The sequence below is a fragment of the Mustela putorius genome, unplaced genomic scaffold (genome assembly GCF_011764305.1).
Source record: "Mustela putorius furo isolate JIRA1106 unplaced genomic scaffold, ASM1176430v1.1 tig00000275_pilon_pilon_pilon, whole genome shotgun sequence".
Lineage (NCBI taxonomy): Eukaryota > Metazoa > Chordata > Mammalia > Carnivora > Mustelidae > Mustela > Mustela putorius.
The window spans coordinates 7,661,654-7,676,463 of record NW_025421341.1 but is presented as its reverse complement, the minus strand read 5'-3'; the positions used below and the strand labels follow the sequence as shown (position 1 = coordinate 7,676,463).

Here is a 14,810-nt window from a genome sequence, read left to right as displayed (position 1 = left end):
GCTTAAAATGGGGGAGGGCGGGAGGAAAGAGGGAAGGAAGGAAGGAAGGAAGGAAGGAAGGAAAGAAAGAAAGAAAGAAAGAAAGAAAGAAAGAAAGAAAGAAAGAAAGAAAAAAAGAAAGAAAGAAAATAGTCTAGTGTCCAAAACTGTAGACCTCTTTTCCCTTTCCCACATTTAATCAGGCACAAGAATCTGAATTGATGGCCAGAAAAACCACAACCCTGCTCCTCAGTGCCCCAAGAAAACAGGTGATTGGCCAGAGGAACCTGTCCAGGAGGGTCAGCACCAGGTGTTTTTTTAAGCCCGTCCAAACAGAAACCGTGTTCCCCTCCTAGACATAGTACAGACAAGGTCTGGGAAAGGGTAGAGTAGGCCTAGATGGACATTGAATGGTTTTCCCAAGTTTTGAGCTCTTGGCTCCCTCAAATTAGAATATGGCTCAAGTCGAAGTTTGGGAATTCTCACGGCTACTGAATGAAAAGGAAAGGAATGGAAGTCTCATCTAGAATGGCGTTAACTGTTCTCCCCTGTGATATTTTTCTGGCTCCCATGCCCTCTTCTTTTCTCTTAACCCCTGGAGTTCAAGTGTGGAAGCAGCAGCGGTAGCTCCGTGATGGGAGGTGAGAGAGGAGTTGCTCAAAGGGAAGTTGCGGCTGACATAGGGGATGGTCCCAGAACACAGATGATGGCCTGATGGCCCTTCTTAAAACATAGTCCTTATGATTGACTTATCAGTGGTACTGACGCCATGCTAAAGATATGCTGGAATTTTAAGATTTACAGATACAGAGTTAGACATCTTCACTGCAGTTGAGGAAGGATTACCACTCCCTTTCTTCCATAAGCTTAGCTTGGCCCCAAGCCCATGGAAGCGAGGCTCATGAATGATCACCCCTCTGCCCCCAGTTAGGGGAGCTGGTGGAAGAGTGTGGATGAATGTGTACAAATCCAAGTCTCAGCGCTCCAAGAACGTACCAGATTCGTCTGCGCAGACCCAACATGTAATATAGCACCTGGCAGATAGTAGGTGTTCAAATTTTTTGGACTTATTTGAATTAAATTGATTCCCTACTAGAAAAACAATGCAAAGTGTGAACTCTATTGATGTTGGGCCTGGAGAATTCTCTTCATAAATAAAAAATTGCACATTACTTTGAAATGACAGCAAAATGAAAAATGCAACATATTTCTCGCTGTTTTATTGGGACCCAGTTATCTTATTTAGCACAGAATCTGGCAGGGAAATGTTTTGAACAAGTTTCTATCATTATTGTTCTCACCAAGGCATTCTCTGTTAAGGATCACTGCTTATTTGCCTGAACCGACCTGAAACCTAAACGTTTGAAGTCTGGAGGAAAAGCCTATGCTCCCCAAGGCAGATTTGTATTGACAACATCTAAATTGTTTTTTTCCAACCCATCTGTGACCCTAAACTTCCGCTTGCATCCTGGTAGGAAGCTGAGGGGATCTATTTTCACCTGGAGAGGAGGGTGGGTAGGGAGAGGTATAGACAGGCAGGGTGGGAAAATAGAACCAGGTCCTCCTAGAGACCATGGCAACTGGAGATAGAACTATCACAGAGAGACCACAAGAAATCTATTCTTTTTTCTGCTTCAGACCAAAAGTCAGAGACACTATTCCAAGCCTTGTGGCCAGAGTGGCATTTTTCTCAGGGGCTACACTCAAACAAAATACTTAGAAATGGTAAACTATTTGTAAATGACCCTGTGGCTCTTTAGCAATGAGTATGAACATTCATAAGGCAGCTGAAATGACCTAAGCTTGCTGTAGGGTTTTCATAATCCTGATGAGTTCAATGTATAGCTCTTTGAGCCAAGGTCAAAAGTATTTCATGCTGGAGGAAAGAAGAAAGAAAAAAAAATCCTTGGCCTCTTATCTCTTTTGTTATCCTCTTTAACTGCCTTTTTAATCTCCCTATAATTCTTGCTCTCATGAGACCTTCTAGGATAATCTCATACCAAAGTTAGCCATGACAACAGTTTGGGGAAAGTCCATATTTAGTGATGGGTCAGTATGAGAATATAAAGGCTAGAAAATCTGACTTGAGTGATAATCACCCCAATCTGGTCCTTATCTGTACACATCTACCTCCCCTTTAAACCTGCAGCAAGACTCCATCTTTGGTGTGGTCGTCACTTGCCTCCTCAGCCTCTCATATAGTCCTTCATCGAACAGCTCACTGCTTATCTCTTTCCTTCTGTCTCAACATCCTTGAAGTCACTGCTGGGTTATCTGGTCTCTCTGACATGGCCTTGGGACCATTCCTCAAAGACTTCCCCCATGGGCAACACTTCTAACACTTCCAAGTCCATTCCCAGGATCCAGCCTTGAAGGATCAAATGGGTGATGAGAATGACCAAGTGTTAGGTCCAGAAACAATGGATGAACTCTTCAGTAATCTAGAGACATCTTACCTGTCCTGTCCTAGGTCTAATGAGGCTTGACTTGCCCTCTGTTGTATCAGCTTTCTTTTTAGAGTTTATGAGGTATAATAACCTAGCAAATAAAGTCAGTAAGAGTTATGGGACTCAAAAATGGGACCATCTTTTGATTTCTTTTGAGCCAGCGGATATCTGGAAATCAAGGCAGAATCCACAGTGATAGTTATTCCAAATTATTATGCAGCTTGCTACTGATTGTACAGAGTTGGAGAACTGATCTAACCCTAACTACTATTTCAGTGTCCTTCTTATAAAAGGATTAGCAGGGAATATATGAATCTAAAAATTCATCTACCTATCTTCACTGTTGAGTTAACAATAAAAGAAGGGCACCGTGTCTGTGTAGCAAATGCTTCCCACATTGTTAATTTTCAGAGCACTCAGAAGCTCAAATTGGTATTACCTGGATTGTAGTTAGGTAGTTTGGAAACTCCAGGCCAAGTATCCTCTGTAGGGACTCCCAACACCTATGTAAAGCCAAAGAAAGACAACGAAAGATGAGGAGGGAGACATGAAGGACAGACTGGGAGGAGTAGGGAAGAATTCATTTTATACATCACATTATGCCAGCTGAAACACATATGAAAGAAACTTCAGTGTTCCCTACATTCGTAACTTCATAGACAAAACTGCAGTGTATTCTTAAAGTCCTGTGATGGTTAGCTTTAAGTGCCAACTTGACTGGGAAGAGGGATGCCCAGATAGCTAGTAAAATATTATTTTGGGGTGTGTTTATGGGGATGTTTCTGGAAGAGATTAGTATTTGAATCGGTAGACTGAGTAGAGAAATACGCCCTCTCCAGTGTGGGTGGACATCACCCAACTGACTGAGGGCTCAGATAGGACAAAAATGTGGAAGGAAGGCAAATCCCTTGTCTCTTTGAGCTGGGACATCCATCTTCTCCTGCTCTCAGACATGGGAGCTGCTGGTTCTTTGGCCTTCAGACTCTGGACACCATTGTCCCCTTAGACTGAATTACACTGGTCCTCTGTCTTACAGACAGCAGACCTCAGCCTCCATAATCGCCAGAACCAATTCCCATAATAAATCTCCTCTTAAGCATCTCTATATATCCTACTGGTTCTGTTTCTCAAAAGGACCCAAATATCGGTCCCGATCCTGTGTCTCCACTAACTTACTTGTTATTCTGAGGCAGATCATATAGCCTTGCTTAAAGTCATAGTCCCATCACTAAATCTCTAAGGCATGGCCACCATATAACAGGGTGCTATTTTGGGATTTGGGATCTACAGAGGCAGGAATGACTGTCCCTCTGCCTTACACTAGATGAAATAAACACACACAAACACACACACACACACACACACACACACGAATGTAGCCTGAATTATGCCTCAGCATGAACATTCAGCTATTCCCCAATGTGCTCAGATTAAAAAGGATTCAGATTACGGACCCTTACACAGTGGAATGTTAGCTGAAAATGATCCTAAACCTAATCCTAATCCTTCCTACCAAATTCATCTCATCTTGTTCTCTTGGTGACCTGGAAGCTTGGAATATGGTATTTGGCTTTTAACTGGTAGACTGTAAAAATAACAACATCACTTGGAAAAGAGCTTACTTATGTTTTGGATTACCAAAGGGAAGCTCCAGTTTGCAAGTAGTATGAAATAAAAGTCTTTAGGAGTACAAAGTCAAAACACTTCAGATGTGAAAAGGTGCTTTTTCCATGAGTTGTTTTGTAGGCATCATTTCACCGTTCTTTTCCTATAACCATAAAAGCCCAATGTCAGTTATCTCTGGGAGCAAGAATAACATTGTTGCTGTGAAATATTAGGGAAATACTGGTAGCTTTCACTACACCATTATACAAAGTAACTTCTTAGAAGCCTATCTCAACATAACTCTTTCTAGAAGCATCTCTCATAGAAAAAAATCTAGTAAATTCAATTGTAAAATGCTGGGTATAGATGCCAGCCCAATTGTTATGGCAGGAAGTCGATTGCCCAACCATGACTAATAATAATCAATGACGAATCCGGAATCTTAATGTCTACCAGCTTACTGACTCGGACTCTGATTGAGAAGTACATTTGGTGGTGCCTACTAAGATCGTCCTCAAACAAAAGACACTGAAGTGTTATTTTTCTCTCATACAATAAAAAAATCATGCCACCCAGGAAAATCTTTCTTTGATCCATTCCCTAAACAAACTGAAAACCTACTGAGAGGATTATAGGCTTTTCCTATCAACCACGCTGAGCCTGAGGCAACACTAAGAATCCTGGAATCCATTTGGAAAAACCAACTGGATTAATTCTTCTTTTGTGGGAGAGGGCCAGAGGATGGGAAGCTGATTCTTCTTTTTGAACCCACTATCTTCTGTATTTGCACAGATGCGCAGGGAAACAAGTGATTCACATGCACCCATATGTCTCCTGGGGGTTGTCGAAGCACAATGAAAAGAAAGCAAAGGTAATGAAGAAAAAGCAACAAAGGAAATAAATAGCCACCACATCCATATTTTCTCTAACGTGATAGTTCCTAGAATTATTGGTTACTTTGTATTGTGTTTAATAAAAGCCAACAAAATGGGTACCAAACATTTAAAAATATTATACTGAAAACTTTCAGCTGGAGATTTTCCACATTTAAATAAAAATCCAATATCCTTTATTTGGAAATTTGATGCTCAGTTTCTATTTGAAAGCTATTGAATTCGTTTTCACTTGAGAAAATTACCAAATCCCCACTTCACTGTCTGGGAAACTGAAAACCAGAAATTGTTGATCTACTCCTTCCCTGAAGGCTTTTAAAAGGCAGTGAGCGAGTGCTATGTTTGAAATATAGTGGGCTGCACAGGGCTGTTTTCCGCCTTTGTTGGAATGGAAACCGAAGGCGTTTTGATTAATGAATTTCAAGTCTGCATAGTTTATTTTATTCTGGTTTTAGAAACGCATATGGGATTATTTGCTAAAAACACTTATTACAAGGATCAGATTTCTAAAAACTTGATCAGGAAGAGGTGAGAGTTATTCAGATGAAAACACACACACACACACACACACACAGGCATTTTAGAAAGATGGTAAAATAAAGATTCAGGGTTTGTCATTACGTCTTCGTCTCTAAGAGTGAGGTCTCAGGAGGCGCGTAAAGAATGGCTGTGGTTGAAGGTTGGGAGAGTTGAATGGACCCACTGCTTTCCAAAAGGCGATTCCTACATCCAATATCATGGAACCCAAAATAGCTTTCCTATTTTCATCTGTGTAGTCCATGTTTAATGAAACAGTAATTCAGGATTTGTCTGTAATGCTGAAGTTTCTACCGTGCTCAAACTGTGGTGGTGTAAAAGATAACACACTGTTGAATGTGACCGGCTCTCACTTTGTCCTTAGAACTTGGAACTATGGTTGTGTTAAGAAAACTGTGTCTCCATCTCAAAAAAAAATTTTTTTTAAGATTTTATTTATTTATTTGACAGAGAGAGAGACACAGCGAGAGAGGGAATACATGCAGGGTGAATGGGAGAGGGAGAAGCAGGCTTTCCACAGAGCGGGAAGCCCAACACGCGGCTTGATCCCAGGACCCTGGGATCATGACTTGAGCTGAAGGCAGATGCTTAATGACTGAGCCACCAAGGTGCCCCTCTGCCTCACAACTGCAAAGCAGTTCCAGAGAAGCCGAATTTCCTCACCTATGCACAAAAACCCCACTCTGGCCATATCTCCCAAGAAGAAACCCCTTATCAGAAGCTCTTAGAGAGAACACTCCAGATGCCCGCTGGAAGCAAGCAAACTTGAAAGGGAGCAGGATCCAGGATAACAACAGTTCGTTTAAAACACTTTGACATACACTACAGCATGGATGAATCTTTAAAATATAAGTGAAATAAGCCAGACACAGAAGACAAATCCTATAGGATTCCACTAATATGAGATACCTGGGATAGGCAAATTCACAGAGACAGAAAATGGACGCGAGCTTATCTAGGATGTGGAAGGAAGGAAGATGGGGAGTCCGTGTTTCGTGGGTCCAGAACTTCTGCTTTAGGTCATGAAAATGTTTTGGAACTGGTCGGTGGTGATGGTTGCAGAACAAGGTAAAGGTACTTAATGAATCACAGTCTTAAAATTGGTTAGAAGGCAAATTTTATGTATATTTTACCACAGTGAAAAAAAATAAAAAAGGAAAAATATACAGATGACTGTAGTATGGGGCATATAAACTACAAGAGAGGAAGAATGAAGTACATCATGTACAAGAGAGGTAGGGATAGGGGCGCCTGGGTGGCTCAGTGGGTTAAAGCCTCTGCCTTTGGCTCAGGTTATGATCCCAAGGTCCCAAGATCGAGTCCCGAATCAGGCTCCCAGCTCAGCAGAGAGCCTGCTTCTCCCTCTGCCTGCTGCTGCCCCTCCTGTTTGTGTTCTCTCTCTCTCTCTCTCTGTCAAATAAATAAAATCTCCAAATGAGGTAGGGATAGTGAGTCAAGAAATGGAACCACACAGAGAAGCACCTTCACACCTTAGGAACGTGCTTTTGGAAGAGCATGATTAATACTTCTCTCACACTAACACGGTTAAGCCTTTATCAGAGTTCTGCGGAAATTTCGTGTCTCGTCTTCAGTTGACAAGGACCCAAGGCCAAATACCCGATAGAGTCAGAGCTGAGGGTGGAGAGGCAGAGATGTGCTTGAGCAGCAGCGGCAGAAATTGCCCTGGGAGGCTGAGAAAATCGCAACAGGGAGCAGGTGCATTCAGGGGCTGCTGTAAGACACCCGCGGTTTCCTGACTGCACCTCCACTGCCAAGGTGTCTACACCTGCGGCAAATCCCACAGTTTCCATAGCCTTAATACACAGCATAAAATCTCAAGGCAGATGGACTAGTTCATGGTCTCTAAAGGAAAGTTGGCTCAAAGTTTGAATTGTAGGTATTTATCTTCTTCATCAGAGAAAATTCTTCTCTTACCTCCCAGATCTTCTCCAGCTGTTCGAGGATGCTGGAAACCCCAGGAAACAAAGGTTCACCCTGGAACATTTCAATAAAGATGCAGCCCGCACCCCTAGCAAAGGAAACAAGAGTCAGCCAGGCAAGTTCAAGGAAACCATACATGCGAAACTGAACTACTAGTATTTCTCCACCCAGCAAATATTTGGGGGGAGTTAAAAGGGGCCACATGCTATTAAAAGTCTTAGGGGGAAAAAAAGAAAAAGAATAGTAAGAACAGCCAGCAGCTCTTAGTTAAAATGATACAGAGCCAGCACTTAGGAACCCAGTAAAGACAGCAGACGGTTCAGCTCATTCAAGTTCATTATCCTTTTTATTAGAAATACTGAGTCTCCAAATTGAATGCTGTCTTGCATGCAATCTAAGATGTTCTCGTTATGAGAGGCTCTGTTAGTGTAAGCAAGGACTGAGAAGGAGAACTGCAAGTGAAACCATGACACAATCAGAATGTTCCTTTTACAGCTAATGAAAAGGCTATTATGAATTTAATTAGACAGATGATTTTATCACACATCATACTTGCACATGCCACAAATGAAACATTTAAGTGAAATAAATTGGTTTGGGTTCTCCTATAAGTTTTTCACATTCAGCATTTGACTCAGACTCTTTGATGTCTATGTTTATCCGTGGGATCATCCTCTATATCAGGAGTTTGATGATGAAGCATTTCTTAAAATAATCCATAAGAAAACTAAGAGTCCTCGGTGCTGGGCTCCTAGGCTGACCTTGCCATTACACAGAGCTAACCTACTTTTGATTCCTGCTTAAAGAATGTTACTAAACATGCCTCGTGCACTCCCTCTCCACAACGGTTTGGTTCCTAGTTAAAAAAGAAGGAAAAAAATGACAGAAAGTTCTCCTTTCTGCAAGACTTTCTTCCAAGTCACTGGCGCCCATTCTGCAACTTTTGATGCTGGCATTTGATGTTCACACGTGGCAATGGTAGCTGTGGTCCCAGCTGCAGCCTGGCTGGCGGCCTTGGTAAGACTCTACTGATTATAAGGTACATCCTGATTTAGCCAAGAGTGTGCCTCTCAAAATAGATGAAATAGGGTGAAATAGAAAATCTATTTCCTGTGTAGTCAAACGGGAGGGTAATTCCTGAGGGACAGTGAGGGGTAAGACTTATTTTGCTAATAATACACATTTTTATTCATATAAGTCTTTTGAGAGATAAAAATGGTCCAGGTGATGGATTACAGTGATTATCCTTGTGGTCCTATCCTTTGACTCCAAATGCTTCGCACTTATAATGCATAATTTCGCAAATTCCCTTAATCATCCTGACATTTTCTTATGTGGCGTGATAAAGAAGGATAGTTAAGTAAAACATTTTATTAGAGATGATCATGGTATTAAAAATTTATTATCAAGTTCATTTTAAATCTGGTCTTTAATATTATTCATATGCATTTATTGCATATGATAACTTTTCATTTTTTTCCTTCGGGTTGCAGACACGGGCTATATAATTCAGTTTATTGTTTTTTAAAAGATTTTATTTATTTATTTGACAGAGACAGAGACAGCGAGAGAGGAAACACAAGCAGGGGGAGTGGGAGAGGGAGAAGCAGGCTTTCCACAGAGCGGGGAGCCGGACACGGGGTTCGATCCCAGGACCCTGGGATCGCTTAACGACTGAGCCACCCAGGCGCCCCTATAATTCACTTTAAATTGCTTGTGGAGGAGAAAGCAGATTTCTTGGTAAACAAGTTTAAGAGTAATTTTTACTTGTGTCTGGTTTGAGGATAGAATTCATATTAAAAAGAAAATTGTGGGGCACCTGGGTGGCTCAGCCGGTTAAATGCCTGCTTTTGACTCAGGTCATGATCCCAGGGTCCTGGGATTGAGCCCCACTTTGGGCTTCCTGCTCAGCAGGGGGCCTATTTTTCCCTCTTCCCCTGCCTCTCCCCACAACTCAGGATGAGAGCTCTCTTGTCCTTTCTCAAATAAATAAAATCTTTAAAAAAAGAGAAAAAATGAACATTGAAATATCATTTTATCTTTTCCCGTCAAAAAAAAGATAAAAAACTGTTTTCATGACCTCATATTTGGTTTGCATTTAAAATAACCCTCTGGCTTATTTTTAGAATTTTGCACAAATGTAAATAAAAGGTAAGACATTATTGGCAATTTTTAAAAAGTCAGTTTGGAAACAGTGGCCACCATATTTACTTTTAAATTATTTTTCATGTATTAGAGACATCTTGATATGTGCTACAAGAATTCTGATCAGACAAATATGACTTAAGAACCTGGCAAATGGTATCTTGAGGGTATCTTTAGAATTAAATGGTATCTTTAGAATTAAAGCTCCTCATTAGCTTGTATTTTAAAATCCATTTCTTCTCCTTGTCTTTAAAGCAACAGATATAAAACGTGTGAGTTAAACAATAATATGAAGAAGAATAAAGGTAATAGAAAATTGTCAAATGGTTAAAAACCATCCTGATTGTTAGCAATGGTCAATTATGAGATAAGCCAACTAGGAAACCGACTTGGTGAACACCCGTGAATGGCCGCCACCCACTGCCCCTGACGGCTCTCTCTGTGTCTGTGCTTGAAAGGTATCAAACCATTTCATTTTGAAATGAAAAAAAGGTGCCTGTGTGTGAAACATACATGCAATTGTATATTAACTGCTATGAAATAAATGGAAATGTGCTGGTTTCTAAGACTGGAGCCAACCCTCCATCCAGTACCCTAACGCCTACCAGAAATGCCAGGGGCTCACAAATCACTAGGAGGCCTGATGGTATTGGTAAACAAGGTTCAAAACCAAGGTCATGGCCAGGTTTAAACCTGCAGTCTACTTTTCCCCTCTCTTCAAACTGTTTTTATCACTTGGGAAAAACTTGTTACTTTTCATCCTAGTTGCTGTAGGAGACCAAGAAGGAAGTCCTTTTGTTAGCAACTTCTTAGTGTCCTTTGTCTTTTACTCCGCTAAGGACCGTGTACAAAATTAGGTAAAATAGTGAAGAAATCTGGACATTCAGGCCATTATGCAAGGAGTACAAGGTGTTTGTGGTACAGAATAATAGACTAACATTTGGTTGAAATTCTTTGTTTGCATTTGTGTGGTTGGTGCTTTAGTGGCATTCTTTTGAGTCTTTATTTTTAAGTTTCACCTAAGGGTAGATTAAAACCTTTCTCTGATGGGCGCCTGGGTGGCTCAGTGGGTTAAGCCTCTGCCTTCAGCTCGGGTCATGATCTCAGTGTCCTGGGATTGAGTCCCACATCGGGCTCTATGCTCGGTGGGGAGCCTGCTTCTTCCTCTCTCTCTCTCTGCCTACTTGTGATCTCTCTCTGTCAAATGAATAAAATCTCTAAAAAACACACGTACCTTTCTCAGCTAAAAAGTATAGAGTCTAGGCTGCTTGTTTATATTTTTCATATTTATATACATATATAGAGAGAAAGTGTGTTTCTCTGTTTCTGTGTGTGAGTGCACATGCATGCATGGGTGCCCATGTGCCTACGTGGACACTTGCAAGACAAACAAAATTCCTAAATCAATCGTATTTCAGTACCTGGAATATACATAAGTACCATAAATATCAATGCATTGGTAAGAAAGTAAACCCATGCACTCTGAGTTTGAAGAACAAAAGATGCTTTCTAGGTGTAAGCATTGTTCTTTAAAAACTATACAACTCATCTTCTTATTTTTTTCATTTGTTCTTCAGAGCTATTGTATTTTTTAATCTGGTTTGTAAACTAGTCGAGTGGCTATAGTCTATTTTGTCCACCCCCAGCCTAGCTTTAAGCAAACATTTAAAATATTCTGAATATTTGGGTCCAGTTAGGAAACCGGCTCCTATTCCCTTTTACTCCTCTGTTTTGTGCGTAAATCTTCATCCTGTGGCTCTTCTTACCTCTCCTTCTTACCCTTCCTATCTTTAAGTGCTCAGAGGACTTCTGCTCTTTGGCAATATCCTGGGGGGCATCCATGTAAATGAAGGGGAGCTTCCTTTGCAGGGTAAAAAGACCCTATGGTGCCAACCAGCTAATCCTTCCAGAAAGGAGAGATGCGCTGGGTCATTATTGCTCCAACTGTGGCTCTTCAGTCAAGTTAGAAGAAACAGCTTATATGTTTTCTGCCTTTTCTGGCTTTCTTCCTAACCTTTTCTCTATTCTGAGCATGAACAAATTCTTCTGTAAGAGAGGAGAAGATTCTTCAAATTCCTTAGGCAGTCTCTGGGGAAATCAGCCATCTCAGGAGTTGGGTTTTTGAGAGGTGTAAAGAACATACAAAAATGTTTTTGGGAGAAATGAATCAGTATTTCATTTTTCAGTCTTGAAATTAATTCAGAACAACATAACATATGACAGTGACATGACATTTCCACTTGCTTTTCCCTGGGCCACTCTTTATATTTGGAAGTTTGCAGCAGGAAATTTGTAATCTCTCAGGCAGGAACAACTTTTCATAGTCCTAAAACCAGCAGCTGCCTGAAGTCAGTTTTGAACAGTGCACGTTGTGTGCCAAAATAAATCCTTCTCTAAAACCCAGTTTACCCCAACGTGGATAAACCTTGACAACATTATGCTAAGTGAAATAAACCAGATGCAGAAGAAAAAATATTGTATGATTGTACGTATATGAAGTACCTAAAAAGACTTAGATTCATGGAGACAGCAAATGGAATAATGGATCTCAGGGGCTGGGGGAAGAGAGTAAGAGGCAGTTTTTGTTTAATGGGTATAGAGTTTTAGCTTGGGATGATGAAAAGTTTTGGAGATGGATAATAGTGATGGTGACACTACAATGTGAATGTACTTAATGCCATTGGATTGTACATTTTAAAATGGCTAAAGTGAGATGCCTGGGTGGCTCAGTGGGTTGAGTGGCTGTCTTTGGCTCAGGTCATGATCCCAGCATCCTGGGATCGAGTCCCACATTGGGCTCCTTGTTCAGCGGGGAGCCTGCTTCTCCCTCTGCCTCTGCCTGCCACTTTGTCTGCCTGTGCTTGCTCTTTCTTTCTCTTTGACAAATAAATAAATAAAATCTTAAAAAATAAATAAAATGGGTAAAGTGTGTGTGTGTGTGTGTGTGTGGCTCAGTTAATTAAGCATCTGACTCTTGATTTTTGGCTCAAGTCATGATTTCAGGCTCATGGGATGGAACCCTTTGGTTGGGCTTTGAGCTCAGTGGGGAGTCTGCTTGAGGACTGTCTCCCTTTGCCCCTTTCCTCACTCATACTCTCTCTCTAAAATAAATAAATAAATAATTTTTTTTAAAAAAAGGCTAAAATGATAAATTTTATGTTATGTGTATTTTAACACAATACAAAAAAGAAAAACAATAACAAAATGGTATGGTAATCCTAAAACATTGAGTTTTCTCCCTGAAGTTACTAATAGAATCTTTTAAGGTCTGAAAAGGTGGCAGAAAGAAAGAAGAAATGATGATGCAGGAAGAGAGAGGTTGGTTTTAAGTGCTAGGAATAACCAGTATGTCCTACTTGTGTGTTTTCCAGAATCTAACTGTTCGTTCTGGGCTCCCACTGATGCTGGTGTCCCCTGGGCTTACTGTCATGAGAAGCTCTGGCACTCTACGGCATCATTAGTTTCTTTGAGACAAAGGCTCTAATGTTCCCCCATGGTCAACTGCCTCCTAATATGCACTCAGCCTGGGGCGCCAGGGTGGCTCAGTTGGTTTTGTCTGACTCTTGATTTCAGCTCAGGTCATGATCTCAGAGTCATGAGATCTGGGCTTGGTGTCTACTCAAAATTCTCTTCTCCCTCTCCCTCTGCATTGCCCAGATAGATAGATAGATAGATAGATAAAAAACACTCAGCTTGTACCGTATGGGGTTTTGTGGCTTAGCACAATAGGATTTTCCCCTTTTTCTTCCTTTGTCAATTGGAAATCTTCTCCCTACTCACTTGCCCTTTTACTACTCTGAAAAGAAAAAAAAAATGGGGGAAGAGGAATTGCAGTGTACACACTCTGATACTTAACAATTATGTAGAGAGTGAACGAATAACAGTACACTCAATGAAAAGTGTCTATTGCTCTATTTTTATATTACTTTTTGAGTTTTACTGGGAAAACAGTAATAATAATAATAGAATGAGTAAGGGTAATAACAATAATTTAAATTTACAATTTTGTGTTATCATTATTCATGGTTAAATTCATGAAACACTTACCAATGAAATAACATTTTGTACATGTAAGTGATATGTAGCTTAAGGCAGACTTGAAGAACTGGTAGGCAAGCTGAAGAAATTACCCAGAGTGCAGCACAGAAAGTTAAGAAGACAGGAAATATTAAAGAAAGGATAAGAGCTGTGGGTAATAGGAAAACACGGTCTGACAGTCTTTCATTGGAACTCCAGAAAGAGAGGCGGGAATAGAGGCAACATTCAAAGAGGAAATGACCAACTAAAGACATGACTCATAACCAGAAGAAGCACAGTATATACCAAGCAGGGTAAGTGAAAAGAAACCCACACCAGATACCTTAAGTGAAAACTCTATAATAATAAAGGACAAAACCCCCCCCAAAAAACAAACAAACAAAAAAACCTCTTTAAAACATGTAGCTAAAATGAGAGATCACCTGCAAAAGTAAGACAATAAGGATCAAAGCAAATTTTACAACAGCAGCAACAGAAGACAAAGCAGGGGGATGAGATCTTCTAAGTTCTGAGAAAAAAATAAGCATCAATCTTGAATTACATCCCCAGCAAGTCTACCTTTCAGCAATGAGAGTCTAAGACACAAAAACAGAGTTTGCCACCGACAGACCTACACTGAAGAATATTCTAAAAGAATAGCTTCAAAAGAAAGGAAAATTATTCCAAAAATAGGATTTAAAGCGTGAGGTTTTAAAGTTTAAAATTTTTAAACAGTTTTAAATTTACTGACACTTAATGAAAATAGCTTTAAGTATATAAAGCAAAAATGAATAAAAATATGACAAATCAACAATGTAGTAATCAATTTGAACACACCTTTGTTTGGTAAGTTAAACAGACAGAAATGATGTAAAGAAGATTTGGATAGGGGGCACCTGGGTGGCTCAGTGGGTTAAGCCTCTGCCTTTGGCTCAGGTCATGATCCCAGGGTCCTGGGATCGAGCCCCGCATTGGGCTGTCTGCTCAACAGGGAGCCTGCTTCCCTTCCTCTCTCTCTGCCTGCCTCTCTGCCTACCTGTGATCTGTGTCTGTCAAAAAAAAACAACAACAACAAAAAAAAAACATAAAAATCTTTAAAAAAAAAAAAAAGAAGATTTGGATAACACAGTTAACCTTGAATTTTTCAATATATGTAAAAACCTGTACCCAACAACTCAAAAATCTGAATTCTTCTCAAATGTGTGTGAAATATTTGCAAACACCAATCACATACTAGGTCAGTGCT

At 40.4% G+C, this 14,810-nt stretch overlaps 1 protein-coding gene across 1 annotated transcript in view; it reads right to left on the bottom strand.

Annotated features, from left to right (window-relative positions):
- CDK15 (cyclin dependent kinase 15) overlaps positions 1–14,810 on the bottom strand; it is an 81,844-nt gene that overhangs the window by 32,736 nt on the left and 34,298 nt on the right. Inside the window, exons 9-10 of the mRNA XM_004764172.3 lie at positions 7,397–7,490; positions 2,866–2,929 (exon numbers count right to left, since the gene is read on the bottom strand). Of these exons, the coding sequence (XP_004764229.1) occupies positions 2,866–2,929; positions 7,397–7,490 (158 nt within the window). The remainder of the gene's footprint in view (positions 1–2,865; positions 2,930–7,396; positions 7,491–14,810) is intronic.